The 16,194-nt window shown below is 50.8% G+C and overlaps 1 protein-coding gene and 1 pseudogene across 2 annotated transcripts in view; both read right to left on the bottom strand.

The window, feature by feature from the left end:
* Window positions 1–334: 334 nt before the first annotated feature.
* LOC311328005 lies at window positions 335–1,831 on the bottom strand (annotated as a pseudogene). Its single transcript has 3 exons — window positions 1,780–1,831; window positions 805–930; window positions 335–536 (listed from the first exon to the last, which is right to left on the bottom strand). The product of its transcript is annotated as an uncharacterized misc_RNA (transcript).
* Window positions 1,832–3,328: 1,497 nt separating this feature from the next.
* The window catches only part of clptm1l (CLPTM1 like), a 20,245-nt gene continuing 7,379 nt past the window's right edge, over window positions 3,329–16,194 (bottom strand). Inside the window, exons 7-17 of the mRNA XM_084461109.1 lie at window positions 15,645–15,739; window positions 14,333–14,417; window positions 14,055–14,158; window positions 10,379–10,444; window positions 8,192–8,242; window positions 6,627–6,709; window positions 6,316–6,350; window positions 5,917–5,972; window positions 5,288–5,332; window positions 4,934–5,049; window positions 3,329–4,119 (exon numbers count right to left, since the gene is read on the bottom strand). Coding sequence (XP_084317235.1) covers window positions 4,035–4,119; window positions 4,934–5,049; window positions 5,288–5,332; window positions 5,917–5,972; window positions 6,316–6,350; window positions 6,627–6,709; window positions 8,192–8,242; window positions 10,379–10,444; window positions 14,055–14,158; window positions 14,333–14,417; window positions 15,645–15,739 — 821 coding nt within the window. The 3' untranslated portion in view covers window positions 3,329–4,034. The remainder of the gene's footprint in view (window positions 4,120–4,933; window positions 5,050–5,287; window positions 5,333–5,916; window positions 5,973–6,315; window positions 6,351–6,626; window positions 6,710–8,191; window positions 8,243–10,378; window positions 10,445–14,054; window positions 14,159–14,332; window positions 14,418–15,644; window positions 15,740–16,194) is intronic.

The following is a 16,194-nucleotide window of genomic DNA, read 5'->3' as shown; positions in this document are numbered from 1 at the left end:
AGACGAATACTGGACGATCCTTCCCATCCCCTCTTCTCAGAGTTCCCCCTACTCCCCTCTGGACGCAGGTTAAGAACGCCCAAAACAAGGACTAAACCAGCCAGCACTTCTTTTGTGCCAAGAAGCATTACATTGTTGAACAGCTGTTGATGCCTGTTGCAGTGATGATGATGTTGATGCGATGATGTTGGTGAGGATGGTGAGGATGGTGATGACGATGATGGTGGTTGGTGACATTGTGGTGTTGGTGATGGGCGTACATTTGAATGTTTTCTGTATGCTTGATGTGTGCTAAACAAATTCCCCTCTGGGGCAATAAAGGTTTCAATTCAATTCAAATGACAGCTTGACCGCACACCGCCAGCGGGAGCAGAGCAGCGCGTGTCTGGACCGACGTAGCCGCATTAAAGTTACACACGTTGCTGGAGCAGCAGTGACGTGGTTCCCGTTTCCGTTGTCATCGACCGACGCCCCCGAGGCAGCGCCGGTGCAGGTTTTGGCGCTCGCGCACTGCTTCACTATGGCTTTTTCCGTACCTGCAACCAGCAGACTGGAAACATTACTGGAATTAACTCTCTTTCTGTCCTTCTCTCTCTCCACCCTTTCTCTCTGCTCTGTCCGTCTGCCTCTCCAGACTGTTTGTATGTATTCTATATTTTATACATACTGTATGTTGTACTCCCCCCTTATTATTATTATTAAAGTAAATCTTATTTTATCTCTCTCTCACCCTCTCTATCTGTCTCTCTCTCACACACCCTCTCTCTCTCCTTCTCCCGCCTCTCTCTCTTTCTCTCTCTCTGTCTGTCTTAGCGAAGGTGTCCACGGTGGTCATGCAGGTGTCCAGTGGAGCTTGGCAGGACTGAGTTGACTGGTTACACTCCTCATTGGTGGTGGTGGAGCTGCACACATAGCACTTTATACCCTCAGCTGTGGAGAGCAGTGCACACACACACACACACACGACAACAGACACACTATTGAACATAGATACACAAAATGAGACACAAACATGCAACACACACACACCCACAGCCTCGCAGTGTCAACACAGACTAGTCAGCTGTAGGAGGGGTACTGGAGTTATCACATTGACACATGCAGCCCATGAAATGCTTCCTGTCAGTGCGGAGCCCAGTGGAGTCGGGCTCACTTCAACGTGAGTGACAGTGAATGTTCTCATGTGCTCCGCCTGAAAACGTGAGCTAACCCTGGGAAGACCAGTGGAACGCTGAGTAGTGGGTCTCTCCGGGACCGCTCTGACCAACCCAGTTTCTGTACGACACATTTCAAATGAAAACAGTAAATATACAGTAAGATGCTACAAATAACAAGGCGTCAAACCTCTATCGTGATGCATGTTATACATTCTTTGTGGAATAATATTTTGTAAGAAACCGAGAATGACTGTGAGGAGTGACATACGTACATCTCAGTACGTTTCAACTACCAAACACAGGGGAGGTGTTCAGACGGTCAGGAGCCTATGGCAGAGATGGCACCACCCTGGTGATACCAGTAAATGGACAGTAGAGACCTGAGAGAGACCAGTTTTACCTGGTGATATCAGTAAATGGACAGTAGTGACCTGAGAGAGAGCAGTTTTACCTGGTGATATCAGTAAATGGACAGTAGTGACCTGAGAGAGAGCAGTTTTACCTGGTGATACCAGTAAATGGACAGTAGTGACCTGAGAGAGAGCAGTTTTACCTGGTGATATCAGTAAATGGACAGCAGTGACCTGAGAGAGAGAGAGAGAAAGAGAGAGAAAGGTTTTACCTGTGGAGAGGCTGAGGGAGACCAGCAGAAGGACAGCAGGGAGGGAGTCCATGGCTCAAGGGTTGGTAGCTGACTGACTGACTGACTGACTGGCTGACTGACTGACAGCACCTTCAGGCTACCTACCCTCCTCCTAGCTGGCCTATAGCCCAGCATGGTGAAGTACAGCATGCTACCTACCCTCCTATAGCCCAGCATGCTACCTACCCTCCTATAGTCCAGCATGCTACCTACCCTCCTATAGCCCAGCATGGTGAAGTACAGCATGCTACCTACCCTCCTATAGCCCAGCATGGTGAAGTACAGCAGGCTACCTACCCTCCTATAGCCCAGCATGGTGAAGTACAGCAGGCTACCTACCCTCCTATAGCCCAGCATGCTACCTACCCTCCTATAGTCCAGCATGCTACCTACCCTCCTATAGCCCAGCATGGTGAAGTACAGCAGGCTACCTACCCTCCTATAGCTCAGCATGGTGAAGTACAGCAGGCTACCTACCCTCCTATAGCCCAGCATGCTACCTACCCTCCTATAGCCCAGCATGGTGAAGTACAGCATGCTACCTACCCTCCTATAGCCCAGCATGGTGAAGTACAGCATGCTACCTACCCTCCTATAGCCCAGCATGGTGAAGTACAGCATGCTACCTACCCTCCTATAGCCCAGCATGGTGAAGTACAGCATGCCACCTACCCTCCTCCCACTTTAGCTACTGTAACCTCTGAAACTGGCTCTGGGAGTCGTGATGTCATGGTGGCCGTCGGCGAAACCATAATCAGTCTGCTCCGGTATGTGAGAAGTGTTCGTTCGCACACACACACACAAACAAAGTGCATGATAACACTGGGTTTGTGTGTCAATGCTTCAGTGAAACTGCCAGACACAAGGTCACCTCAGCTGCAACACCACAGCAGGAAACAGACAGGCCAAACATGAGCCAGTTCTGATCCATAACTCCGGGTGTCTGGGATCTGAGAACAGGGTGTGTTTCATGACAGGATACTAGCAGACTGGATGACAACAGGACATGCAGGAAACCCTGTGTGTTTATTCTGTCTGTCAACGAGGGGGGAGCCGTGTTGTGGCAGGTCTTCCTACAGCTGTCACCATGTCACCATGTCACGAGTCAGCATTGCTCAGTTGCAGCTTCACTAGGCTCGACCTCGGGTCATCTGACTTAGTGTACACACACACACACACACACACGATCTTCTCCTGAAACTAGTTTAACCAGTTCAACGGTTACATTGGCAACGCCGCGACTCGACGTACCGTCAACGTCCGTGACCAGCTCATATCTCCTCATAGGGGCGGAGATATCTGCCTTCCAACAGACAGGCCAGTAAAACCATACTGATCTCACATACATCTCCAGCTGACATGCACCGTTGTATCACCTGTGCAGCTGATCCAAGTGGGGGAGGAGCTAAACAAACCTTCAGGAAAGGAGGCGGAGCCCCGGGAGGGTGATCACGTGTACGGGGCCGAGGGAGCGGATTGGCTTAGACCGAGACTGATTATTGACGACATCACAGATGTTTTGTATCAGATCACTTTATTTCATTCTGCATCATAAAGAAAAAGATATTTAATAAAAAAAACATCAAGATGGATTTATACCAGTTCATAATTGCTGCCAAAACTAAATAAAATGTTTCACCAGTTCGGTCCCTTTTAATACTTTTCCTGAAATTGCAATTATTCATTTTAACAAAAAGAGTTTTTTTCTTTTTTAAACAACGTTCAATACCGACATTGAAAACACGTAGTAGCATTCCGGCCACGTCGAGCCCAATGTCCTGGTACTCCTCTGCCGTTTGGCACCATAGCATATCCTTCCAGTGTCAATACTATCACCAGGGACAACAGTCCAACAACCTCAGCTCTTCATTCCCCTACGCAGCAGCTTCTGGAAGATTCCACCACGTAGTGAGACAGAGGGACGGACTGACAGACGGACAGACAGGCAGACAGTGGAACAGGCAGACGGACAGACAGATGGGCGGGCAGGCAGGCAGGCAGACGGCTGGGGAAGAAGAAGAGACTTGGCAGGTGGGGTGGATGGGGACTTAGGGGTGGCTCAGGGTTGGGGCTGGGGGGGGGGGGGGGTGCAGGGCAGTGGGGGGTCTACCAGACATGTCCTCTGTTCCAGAGTCCAGACAAGACAACAGCTCAGAGCTCCCAGGTCCTAGTGCCCTCCATCCCTCCCAGGGGGCGTGTCTCTACGGCCTCGGTCCTGACGGGCGCCGCCCCCTCTAGTCCTCATGCTCCTTTCCCTTGGGTTCCTCATCATACGACACTCCGTACTCGTTTACTCTGGTCTTATCCACAGGGTACAGCCTGGGAGAGAGAGGGAAGGAGGGAGAGAGAGAGGGGGGGGGGGAGAGAGAGAGGAGGGAGAGAGAAAGAGAGAGGGGGAGAGAGAGGAGGGAGAGAGAGAGAGAGGGGGGGAGAGAGAGAGGAGGGAGAGAGAGAGAGAGAGGGGGAGAGAGAGAGGAGGGAGAGAGAGAGAGAGAGAGGGGGGAGAGAGAGAGAGGAGGGAGAGAGAGAGGGGGAGAGAGAGAGAAGGAGAGAGAGAGAGAGGAGGGAGAGAGAAAGAGAGAGGGGGAGAGAGAGGAGGGAGAGAGAGAGAGAGGGGGGAGAGAGAGAGAGGAGGGAGAGAGAGAGGGGGAGAGAGAGAGAGGGGGAGAGAGAGAGAGAAGGAGGGAGAGAGAGAAGGAGGGAGAGAGAGAAGGAGGGAGAGAGAGAGAGGGGGAGAGAGAGAGAGAAGGAGGGAGAGAGAGAAGGAGGGAGAGAGAGAAGGAGGGAGAGAGAGAGAAGGAGGGAGAGAGAGAGGGAGAGAGAGAGAAGGAGGGAGAGAGAGAAGGAGGGAGAGAGAGAGAGGGAGAGAGAGAGAAGGAGGGAGAGAGAGAGAGGGAGAGAGAGAAGGAGGGAGAGAGAGAGAGAGAGGGAGAGAGAGAGAGAGGGAGGGAGAGAGGGAGAGGAGGAGAGACACACAATTCAGGTTTATTTGTCACATACTACATCATACAGGTACAACGAGTGGTGAAATAAATAAGAGAAACAATGCGTTATATAGATATATAGATATATATATATATAAAATACAAAGTATATAAATACGCATGCATGAAAGGGTGTGTGTGTGTCCTACCATCTCTGATACAGGTAAACAAGGAAGACCACGTCGTCTCTGAAGCAGGCCAGGCGATGGGAGGTTGGCATGGTGATGATGAAGGCAAACACATCATCGATGAAGGTGTTGAACGCCTGGGGGGGAAACCATGGCGATACCGCCGTCAGCTTCACCATAATAAGTCTTGTCGCTGGTGGTCATTGGAGCAATGCTACATGGAGCACTAACTAAAAAACCTGGCCATCCCACAAAGAACACCAAACCAACAACTATCCACGCGTACATTGGATCCCCCTGGGTCCGAAATAAATAAATAAAGAATGTGACATCTAATCAAATGAAACAGACAACAGTTCTGCGGTCACCACACACCTTGTACATGAAGGCCTTCCAGGGGAGGTGAGCCACAGACTTCAACTGTTGGCGAAAGACAAGAGTCAGAACAGACACACAACGCCAGGGATTTACATCATGTAGCCTGTTAGTAGTTAGCATCTGGCTGCTAGCATCTGGCTGTTAGCATCTGGCTGTTAGCATCTGGCTGTTAGCATCTGGCTGTTAGCATCTGGCTGTTAGCATCTGGCTGATAACATCTGGCTGTTAGCATCTGGCTGTTAGCATCTGGCTGTTAACATCTGGCTGATAACATCTGGCTGTTAACATCTGGCTGCTGGCATCTGGCTGCTGGCATCTGGCTGTTAGCATCTGGCTGTTAGCATCTGGCTGATAACATCTGGCTGCTGGCATCTGGCTGCTGGCATCTAATTGTTGGCATCTAATTATTGTTAGCATCTAGCTGTTAGCATCTAGCTCAAATCAACGGGCATCATTGCATGATGCTACATCACTGTTCAATATCAACTAGCACAATCAGCATAATAATACTACATCGCTGTTCAGTATCTGAGCGCGTTAGCGTAGCTTAGCACAGTGAGGGCCTTGTGGGCAGCTGCTGTGTCAGAGGAGCGGACCAGTCAACGTTGCTATCCAGAGGAACTAACCTTGTAGTTAACAAACAGCTGAGGTAGCATGAAGAGGAATCCGAACGCATACACACCTATCAACACACACAACACATCTGTCATGAACATCAATACACACGTCAACACCCCCCACACACAATAACACACACAGAACACTGGTCAACCCCCCGCCAAGAATATCAGGTATGGGATGTGATACGTGTTTGTTTGTGTGTGTGTGTGTGTGTGTGTGTGTATGTGTGTGTGTGTGTGTGTGTATGTGTGTGTGTGTGTGTGTGTATGTATGTATGTATGTATGTATGTATGTATGTATGTATGTATGTATGTATGTATGTGTGTATGATTGTGTGTGTGTGTATGTGTGTGTGTGTATGTGTGTGTGTGTATGTGTGTGTGTGTATGTTTGTGTGTATTTACCATTGACTAAGCTGTTGATGACCCAGGAGTACCAGCTGTCAGAGAAAGGAGACGAAGGCATTACAGGACTTAAGCACACACGTAAACACACGTACACACGCGTACACACACGCGCGCAATAACGTCAACATACACAATAACACACACACATACTGTACACCCACACAAACACACCTGTCAACATACTCAATAACACATACACCTTCAATAACACACACAAGCACCTGTCAACACACACGACAACACACACACACCTTTAATAACGCACGCACGCACACGCGCACACAGACTCACACAGCAGTCATACACACCTTTTATATCTGAGGAAGACGAGGGCGTAGACTGCCCCTCCGATGCACAGAGGGTACAGCAGGTAGGACAGGTACTTCATCGCCTGGGGAGCAGGAGCACACACTCACCATTAGTGTGTGTGTGTGTGTGTGTGTGTGTTACTGAAGGCATGTATGTGTGTGTGTGTGTGTGCGTTAAGAGATGTATCGAGATGTCATTATCTGTATATGTTCAACCAACAACATTATCTTATATCTCAACTGAAACCAGAAGTAGGCGTGGTTTATACCAGAAGTGACGTTAAATTGATTGATTGACGCTAAACATTTTCAACCTAATATTCACTGGCAATGCAATTTTGGTGCCTTCAAGGCATCACATTGATTTAATACTGGCATATAATTAATCATGAAATATATTTCCACATCATGATGGTCATTACAGTCACTTGAACTTTCACTGCCTGTTTAAATAACCATGAAATACATCCAGTAGACGTACTACAAACAGTTTCTATTTTGACTGTGATTTTTAAATGGAGGAACACGGCTAAAAACGACAGGTTCTAAGCTTCATTTGCATGTGAACGTGCTGCCGGGGTTTGAGAGAAACCCAGCTGCAGACCAGCCTCGCTAGCGCCCGACGCCAGAGAAACCCAGCTGACACACCAGCCTCGCTAGCGCCCGACGCCAGAGAAACCCAGCTGACACACCAGCCTCGCTAGCGCCCGACGCCAGAGAAACCCAGCTGACACACCAGCCTCGCTAGCGCCCGACGCCAGAGAAACCCAGCTGACACACCAGCCTCGCTAGCGCCCGACGCCAGAGCTTCCCTGAGTGACACACCAGCCTCGCTAGCGCCCGACGCCAGAGCTTCCCCGAGTGACGGAGCGGTCACCTCTCACACCAGCCTCGCTAGCTCCCGACGCCAGAGCTTCCCTGAGTGACGGAGCGGTCACCTCTCAGCCCCGCCGCCCGCTGTGGGCCACACGGCCAGGTCACAACACCGTCACTACCCACCACTTCTCCATGTGTAGTCAATGAAACCAATAGCCAAATCAAAGTCCTGTGTTACGAGTATGAATGGTTTTGAAATAACATAGCGGCTGACGCACAGACGTGTAAATTCATGTTTTTAAAATGGTGCGGTGGCTTCGATACGTGACGCGTGTGTCCGTTCGGTGACGCGTGTGTCCGTTCGGTGACGCGTGTGTCCGTTCGGTGACGCGTGTGTCCGTTCGGTGACGCGTGTGTCCCCGTTCGTAGCCTGAGAGGATTCAGGAGCAGGCTAGCTTATGCAAATCAGGAGTGGCCTCTTGCTGCAACACAGCTGTTTGAGATCTGAGTTGATTGTTCATTTGCGCCGCTTCATTTTGCCCCTGGAATAATAACGAGGAACCTCGGCTAGGAGGAATATCCATTTCCACTGCATTATTTGTGATTTACCGAATAACAGATTCGGGTACATATGTATGTTATTGAAGGTGTGTGTGTGCGCATGTGTGTGTCATTGAAGGTATGTGTGCAATGTGCATGTGTGTTACTAAAAGTGTGTGTGTGTGTGTGTGTGTAGAATCGTCTCTCACCAGAGTATCATACTCCTCAGTCCTTCGTTCCGATTCGTCCATTTTTCCAAACTGCAGAGACAGAACACACACCATCACAAGCTGCACCAATCAGATATGGAGGAGGGGAGATGGAGGAGGGGGAGGGGGAGAGGGAGGAGAGGGAGGAGGGGGAGAGGGAGATGGAGGAGAGGGAGGAGGGGGAGGGGGAGAGGGAGGAGAGGGAGAGGGAGGAGGGGGAGGGGGAGAGGGAGATGGAGGAGGGGGGGAGGGAGAGGGAGGAGGGGGAGAGGGAGATGGAGGAGAGGGAGGAGGGGGAGAGGGAGGAGAGGGAGGAGAGGGAGATGGAGGAGAGGGAGATGGAGGAGAGGGAGGAGAGGGAGATGGAGGAGGGGGAGATGGAGGAGAGGGAGATGGAGGAGGGGGAGATGGAGGAGGGGGAGATGGAGGAGAGGGAGATGGAGGAGGGGGAGAGGGAGGAGGGGGAGATGGAGGAGAGGGAGATGGAGGAGAGGGAGATGGAGGAGGGGGAGAGGGAGGAGAGGGAGAGGGAGGAGAGGGAGATGGAGGAGGGGGAGAGGGAGGAGAGGGAGATGGAGGAGAGGGAGATGGAGGAGGGGGAGAGGGAGGAGAGGGAGATGGAGGAGGGGGAGATGGAGGAGGGGGAGAGGGAGGAGGGGGGGAGGGAGATGGAGGAGAGGGAGAGGGAGATGGAGGAGAGGGAGAGGGAGGAGAGGGAGGAGGGGGAGAGGGAGATGGAGGAGAGGGAGATGGAGGAGGGGGAGATGGAGGAGGGGGGGAGGGAGATGGAGGAGAGGGAGAGGGAGATGGAGGAGAGGGAGAGGGAGGAGAGGGAGGAGGGGGAGAGGGAGATGGAGAAGAGGGAGATGGAGGAGGGGGAGAGGGAGGAGGGGGAGAGGGAGGAGAGGGAGATGGAGGAGAGGGAGATGGAGGAGAGGGAGATGGAGGAGGGGGAGAGGGAGATGGAGGAGAGGGAGGAGGGGGAGAGGGAGATGGAGGAGAGGGAGATGGAGGAGGGGGAGAGGGAGGAGGGGGAGAGGGAGGAGAGGGAGATGGAGGAGGGGGAGATGGAGGAGAGGGAGGAGGGGGAGAGGGAGATGGAGGAGAGGGAGGGAGATGGAGGAGGGGGAGAGGGAGGAGAGGGAGATGGAGGAGAGGGAGGAGGGGGAGAGGGAGAGGGAGGAGAGGGAGGAGAGGGAGATGGAGGAGGGGGAGAGGGAGGAGAGGGAGATGGAGGAGAGGGAGGAGGGGGAGAGGGAGAGGGAGGAGAGGGAGAGGGAGGAGAGGGAGAGGGAGGAGAGGGAGAGGGAGGAGAGGGAGATGGAGGAGAGGGAGGAGGGGGAGGGGGAGATGGAGGAGGGGGAGATGGAGGAGAGGGAGGAGGGGGAGAGGGAGAGGGAGGAGAGGGAGATGGAGGAGAGGGAGAGGGAGGAGAGGGAGATGGAGGAGAGGGAGGAGGGGGAGGGGGAGATGGAGGAGGGGGAGATGGAGGAGAGGGAGGAGGGGGAGAGGGAGAGGGAGGAGAGGGAGAGGGAGATGGAGGGGGAGAGGGAGGAGAGGGAGATGGAGGAGAGGGAGATGGAGGATATGGAGGAGGGGGAGAGGGAGGAGAGGGAGATGGAGGAGAGGGAGGAGGGGGAGAGGGAGAGGGAGGAGAGGGAGAGGGAGGAGAGGGAGATGGAGGAGGGGGAGAGGGAGGAGAGGGAGATGGAGGAGAGGGAGGAGGGGGAGAGGGAGAGGGAGGAGAGGGAGAGGGAGGAGAGGGAGATGGAGGAGGGGGAGATGGAGGAGAGGGAGATGGAGGAGGGGGAGATGGAGGAGGGGGAGGAGGGGGAGAGGGAGGAGAGGGAGAGGGAGGAGGGGGAGATGGAGGAGAGGGAGATGGAGGAGGGGGAGATGGAGGAGGGGGAGGAGGGGGAGAGGGAGGAGGGGGGGAGGGAGAGGGAGGAGGGGGAGAGGGAGGAGGGGGGGAGGGAGAGGGAGAGGGAGAGGGAGGAGAGGGAGAGGGAGGAGAGGGAGATGGAGGAGAGGGAGAGGGAGAGTGGAGAGAGAGGAGAGGGAGAGGGAGGAGGGGGAGATGGAGGAGAGGGAGAGAGAGGAGAGGGAGGAGAGTGAGAGGGAGAGGGAGGAGAGGGAGAGAGAGGAGAGGGAGGAGGGGGAGGAGGGGGAGATGAGGGGATTACGTACCAGGAAGGTGGGCTTCAGCCCCCTCCACAACACCTGGATCTTGAAAGCTTTCTTCACCTTCCACACCTGTGGAGAGACACACACACGTGTGAGGGGAGCTGAGGGGAACTCTAATCTGCTGGGATTATCAGAGGATGATGGGAGATTAGAGCCATCAGGTTATGACAGTGGGTCTTAACAGGAGTAAGCATGGATAATGGCCATCAAGTCCAGAGCTCAGAGAAGAGGGTGTAAATCTGACAAGCGACGCTTCGCCAAGGCAGAGCTGCTCTGGCTCACCGTCAGGACTAGCTACGACGCTGGGGTAGAGTGGAGTGCTTTTGCGTGTGTGTGTGTGTGTGTGTGTAGACGTACCTCGATCATAGAGCCAATGCCAGCTGGTAAAGTATGTGTGTGCGTGTGTGTGTGTGTTTAATTACACTTGCGATGTCTTTGCTGGCATCCCCAATACCCCTGATGTTGTTTTTGTTGATCTCAGTTTGAGTGGATTCAGTGGAGCGGCGGTATCTAAAGCAGTTGGTTCTGCGGTACCGAGGTTTTGGACCGTCTCATTTAGGGAGCATTCACAGCTCCATGGCTCAACTGATCATACTGGAGAACCAAGGTTCCTCTTGTGGTCTTTGTTAAGATTAGGTTAGCATCAAAAAACACAGCGATACAGATCGGCCATTCGAGCGCTGAGACATGATGGATGTTTATCCCTGTTTTTGTTAGCAGGTCCAGAGTGTTCATTTACATGTTGGGTGTGTTCAAAGCTGGGTGGATGAGTGAGGCGTGAGAGAGCGCCTGTTTCACTCCTGCTTTCAATACACACTCACAGGTGCCCAGTAGGGAACAGAGCCGTCACTCACCAGAGTTTTAATGAGCACACGGACGCGCTTCGGCCTTAAGCCATCGTTAGCCGATGATGATGATGATGATGGCTTTAGGCCGAAAAGCGTCCGTTTGCTCATTAAAACTTGAAAGACTAGTCCGTCTATCTCATGATTGTCTATCTCTTCTTTATTCAAGTTCAAAGCTGTAGATTCATAAGCTCCATAGCTTTGGACTCATCCTTCTTATTAATATGAATGTTCGGGGGCCTCATTTAGAAAGCTTGCTCAGGAATGCGTACACCACTCCTGAGCAAAGTTTGGGATTTATAAAAAACAAACTTGACGGGAGAATGGCGGAGAATGTGCTCACCTCCAAGCACACTCTGACCCATGCACACTCTGACCCAAGCACACTCTGACCCAAGCACACTCTGACCCAAGCACACTCTGACCCAAGCACACTCTGACCCAAGCACACTCTGACCCATGCACACTCTGACCCATGCACACTCTGACCCATGCACACTCTGACCCATGCACACTCTGACCCAAGCACACTCTGACCCAAGCACACTCTGACCCATGCACACTCTGACCCATGCACACTCTGACCCATGCACACTCTGACCCAAGCACACTCTGACCCAAGCACACTCTGACCCATGCACACTCTGACCCATGCACACTCTGACCCAAGCACACTCTGACCCATGCCTTCGCACATTTCTGGACAAATGAGAAACTGCGATCCTAATGGCAGAAAGGTGAAACCCGAGAAACGCTTTGAAATTGACACCATTGTGAACAATAAATAGAGGCCTATCTGCTATTGCAAAATAACACCTCAAATATGTTGCACAGTCCAACCGGGAATCATAATCAATTGGACTGTCATCGCTTAACAATTGATTCATTTATTCTCATAAATAATTATTGTATTTTCTTTTTCTCATAAATGATCCCTTTATTTATTTAATCTCATAAATAATAATGTGGACAGCGTAGGCTATGTGCTCAAAGCAATCACTATAATTCAAATACTGTTGTGAATGACTTGTGAACGCCTTCATATTTACACTGCTGTGAATCCTAATTTTGGTAGAACAACAATCCCTCTAGTGGTAGAGACGGCCCTCTCACTGTGCCTCTCTAGTGGTAGAGACGGCCCTCTCACTGTGCCTCTCTAGTGGTAGAGACGGCCCTCTCACTGTGCCTCTCTAGTGGTAGAGACGGCCCTCTCACTGTGCCTCTCTAGTGGTAGAGACGGCCCTCTCACTGTGCCTCTCTAGTGGTAGAGACGGCCCTCTCACTGTGCCTCTCTAGTGGTAGAGACGGCCCTCTCACTGTGCCTCTCTAGTGGTAGAGACGGCCCTCTCACTGTGCCTAGACGCAGCCTAGCCTTCCACAACAAGACATCTCTGAGTGGGCACTGTTGTGCATTACATATTTACTCAGGCAATGTGTAAGATAATATATAACGATAGCCTAATATGATTCACTGTAAGCTGTGTTACACTGAAATAGGCTGTTTGTTGGTGTTTCATTGCTTCATTGTTTGACTCGTGAATCCATATTCATAGGGCGCCCATTATTATAAGCTATTTAGGCTATTTAGAAATCTCCATGCATATTTGATGAATGTGTTCGGTGCCTCAGTCGGGCAGATAAGTGCTGTTAATTGTCTTAGATGTTATGGATGTTATGTGTCATCGGCTGTTCTGTCTTCATGACATCCAGCATTGTTGGTAATAAGTGCCCTCGCCTCTACATGTAATCACTGTATCGTCTCCTATACCCAGAAATTAAATCAATCAATCAGGTGTGTGATTCATATATTGTCGATGACAATCGCACCTGTTCCATATAATTATGTCCGTGGGTGGGTATAAAAGGCACGCAATTCCAATGCATAATGACGCACAATGGCTGCTTTATATGTAGCCTACTGCTGTTTGATGATGTGGATGAAGGAATTCGGAGAGAGCGAGTATTCAGGGACCGGCGAGACCTACTGGCCAATAAGAGACCTACTGGCCAATGAGAGACCTACTGGCCAATGAGAGACCTACTGGCCAATGACGACGAGTGGCTCATGAGCCGCTTCCACGTTTTTGCTGTCACGTTTGCCGTCATGTTAGATATCTGTGAATTGGAGTTATAGGCATTTAAGGGCGTTAAGAGGGTGGGACAACACGCACGCTCACGTGCGCCAAGTTTAGAGTTGATTGAGATTCATAACGGGGAACCGGTGTGGGACTTGCGTGCGCACTTGGTTATAAATCAGAAAATCGTTGTGCGTACCTTTTGGAACTTGCGGATGTCCGTAACCCTTAGTACACTAATCCTGAGCAAGGTTTTATAAATGAGGCCTCAGGTCTCCATTCAGGATGAATCTATCATATCTAGTGATACCAGTTGAGATCAGCTCTGAGTAGTCCTGTAGAAATACTGATGAATATCTTGGTGGCCGATATAATGTAATGATGAACATTGATAATTCTGCTTTGAGCTCAAGAGCAAGATATTCAAACAATGTAAATTCACCCAAGCCAACGTCATTACAAGCAAACTGAGTAGAGAAAATGGATTCAATCCCTCCTACGTTCTTGTTTTGTCAGACTGACTGATCACATGTATAGTTTGTAGACCAGCCTCCATCAGTGCTGCTACATGAGCAGGTGTGTGTATCCGTAGGGGCTCTTGAGTTGACCAGCCCTGTTGCAATGTAATGTGTGTAATCAAATCAAGTATTCAAATGTGTGTGGGGACTTACCTCGATCATGCAGCCGATGCCAGCTGGTGTGTGTGTGTGTGTGTGTGTGTGTGTGTGTGTGTGTGTGTGTGCGCGTGCGGGGACGTACCTCGATCATAGAGCCAACGCCAGCTGGTATAAGGACCAGCAGACTGGTCTGCTCATCAAACAGGTAGAAGAAGATCACTATGGTGCTGAAGCATCTCCACAGCACTGGAGGACAACAACAACATACAAACAAACAAACATTAGCAATCATTTATCAGGCAAATCGTGTAAAATTACTTATATTGTAAAATACCAACCAATCGCTATCTTTGTTTCCACATGGTAACCTAGAGACGGATCAAAATGTCCAGCAGCCAGGGCTCTGATTGGCCGACCCACCTGCTTTGCTGGACATTCCCACCATGCTCTTCTTCATCTTCCAGAAGCTGATGTCGTTCTTAAATGCCAGGAAGTCAAACAGCAGCTGGACAGGAAGCAGGAAGTTGACAGCGTCATACAGGAGCAAAGCTGCTCAGTCATACAGGGATCAAACATGAGCCCGTCACACACGCTTACATGGAAGATACAGGAATCAAACACACACACACACACACACACTCTCACATTCAAGATACAGGAATCAAACACACACACACACACACACTCTCACATGGAAGATACAGGAATCAAACACACACACACACACTCTCACATGGAAGATACAGGAATCAAACACACACACACACACTCTCACATGGAAGATACAGGAATCAAACACACACACTCTCACATGGAAGATACAGGAATCAAACACACACACACACTCTCACATGGAAGATACAGGAATCAAACACACACACACACACACACACCCACACCCTCTCACATTCAAGATACAGGAATCAAACACACACACACACACACACTCTCACATGGAAGATACAGGAATCAAACACACACACACACACTCTCACATGGAAGATACAGGAATCAAACACACACACACACACGCCCACACACTCTCACATGGAAGATACAGGAATCAAACACACACACACACACGCCCACACACTCTCACATGGAAGATACAGGAATCAAACACACACACACACCCACACACTCTCACATGGAAGATACAGGAATCAAACACACACACACACACACTCTCACATGGAAGATACAGGAATCAAACACACACACACACACATGGAAGATACACAGATCTCCCTCACACACACACACACACTCACTCACTCACTCACTCACTCACTCACTCACTCACTCACTCACTGACTCACACACTCACTCACACACTCACACACTCACACACTCACACACTCACACACACGGCAGATGCAGAGATCAAACACACACACACTCTGGGTGCATTAGTAAATGTGCTAGGAGGCCGGAGTGGTTCTGAACCTCAGGGCTCTCCGAGCGTCCCCGTTCCAAAATTCAGAGCAGTGCATTGTGGGAGCACTCAGGATGCACGCCAGGCGGTCCGGCAGAAGAGACGGTTTGTCCGAGTGACCGGACCGCTCGTAAATTCACTGATATCAGAGCACTCTCTGATGATGACACCAAAGCACATTCTCAGAGCACACTGACCAACACACCCTCTTACATCGAAGATACAGAGATCAAACACACACACACACACTGAGATGAAAGATACAGAGATCAAACACACACACACACACAGTCTTACATGGAAGGCGGCGACCAAGAAGGTGAGTGCTAGGAAGTAGAGGTTGGTGTCGACAAAGATGCCTTTGATCTCATCTGCATCTTTCTCTGTGAAACCTGGAACACAAACACAAACGATATTAGATAAGAACATGTGTCCCTTGTGTGTGTGTGTCTGTTTGTGTGTCTGCATGTGTGTATCTGTGTGGGTGTGTGTCTGTGCTTGTGTGTGTGTGTGTGTGCGCGCGCATGTCTGTGTGTGTGCGTCTATGTGTGTGTGTGTCTGCATGTGTGTATCTGTGTGGGTGTGTGTCTGTGCATGTGTGTGCGCATGTCTGTGTGTGTGCGTCTATGTGTGTGTGTGTCTGCATGTGTGTATCTGTGTGGGTGTGTGTCTGTGCTTGTGTGTGCGCATGTCTGTGTGTGTGCGCATGTCTGTGTGTGTGCGTCTGTATGTGTGTGCACGTCTGTATGTGTGCATGTCTGTGTTTGAGTATCTGTGTGTGTGTATGCATGTCTGTGTGTATGGGTGTGTATGAGTGTGTGTGTGTATGGGTGTGTATGAGTGTGTG

Source organism: Borostomias antarcticus (genome assembly GCF_949987555.1).
Source record: "Borostomias antarcticus genome assembly, chromosome: 36".
Lineage (NCBI taxonomy): Eukaryota > Metazoa > Chordata > Actinopteri > Stomiiformes > Stomiidae > Borostomias > Borostomias antarcticus.
This window is presented reverse-complemented; position numbering and strand designations above follow the sequence as displayed.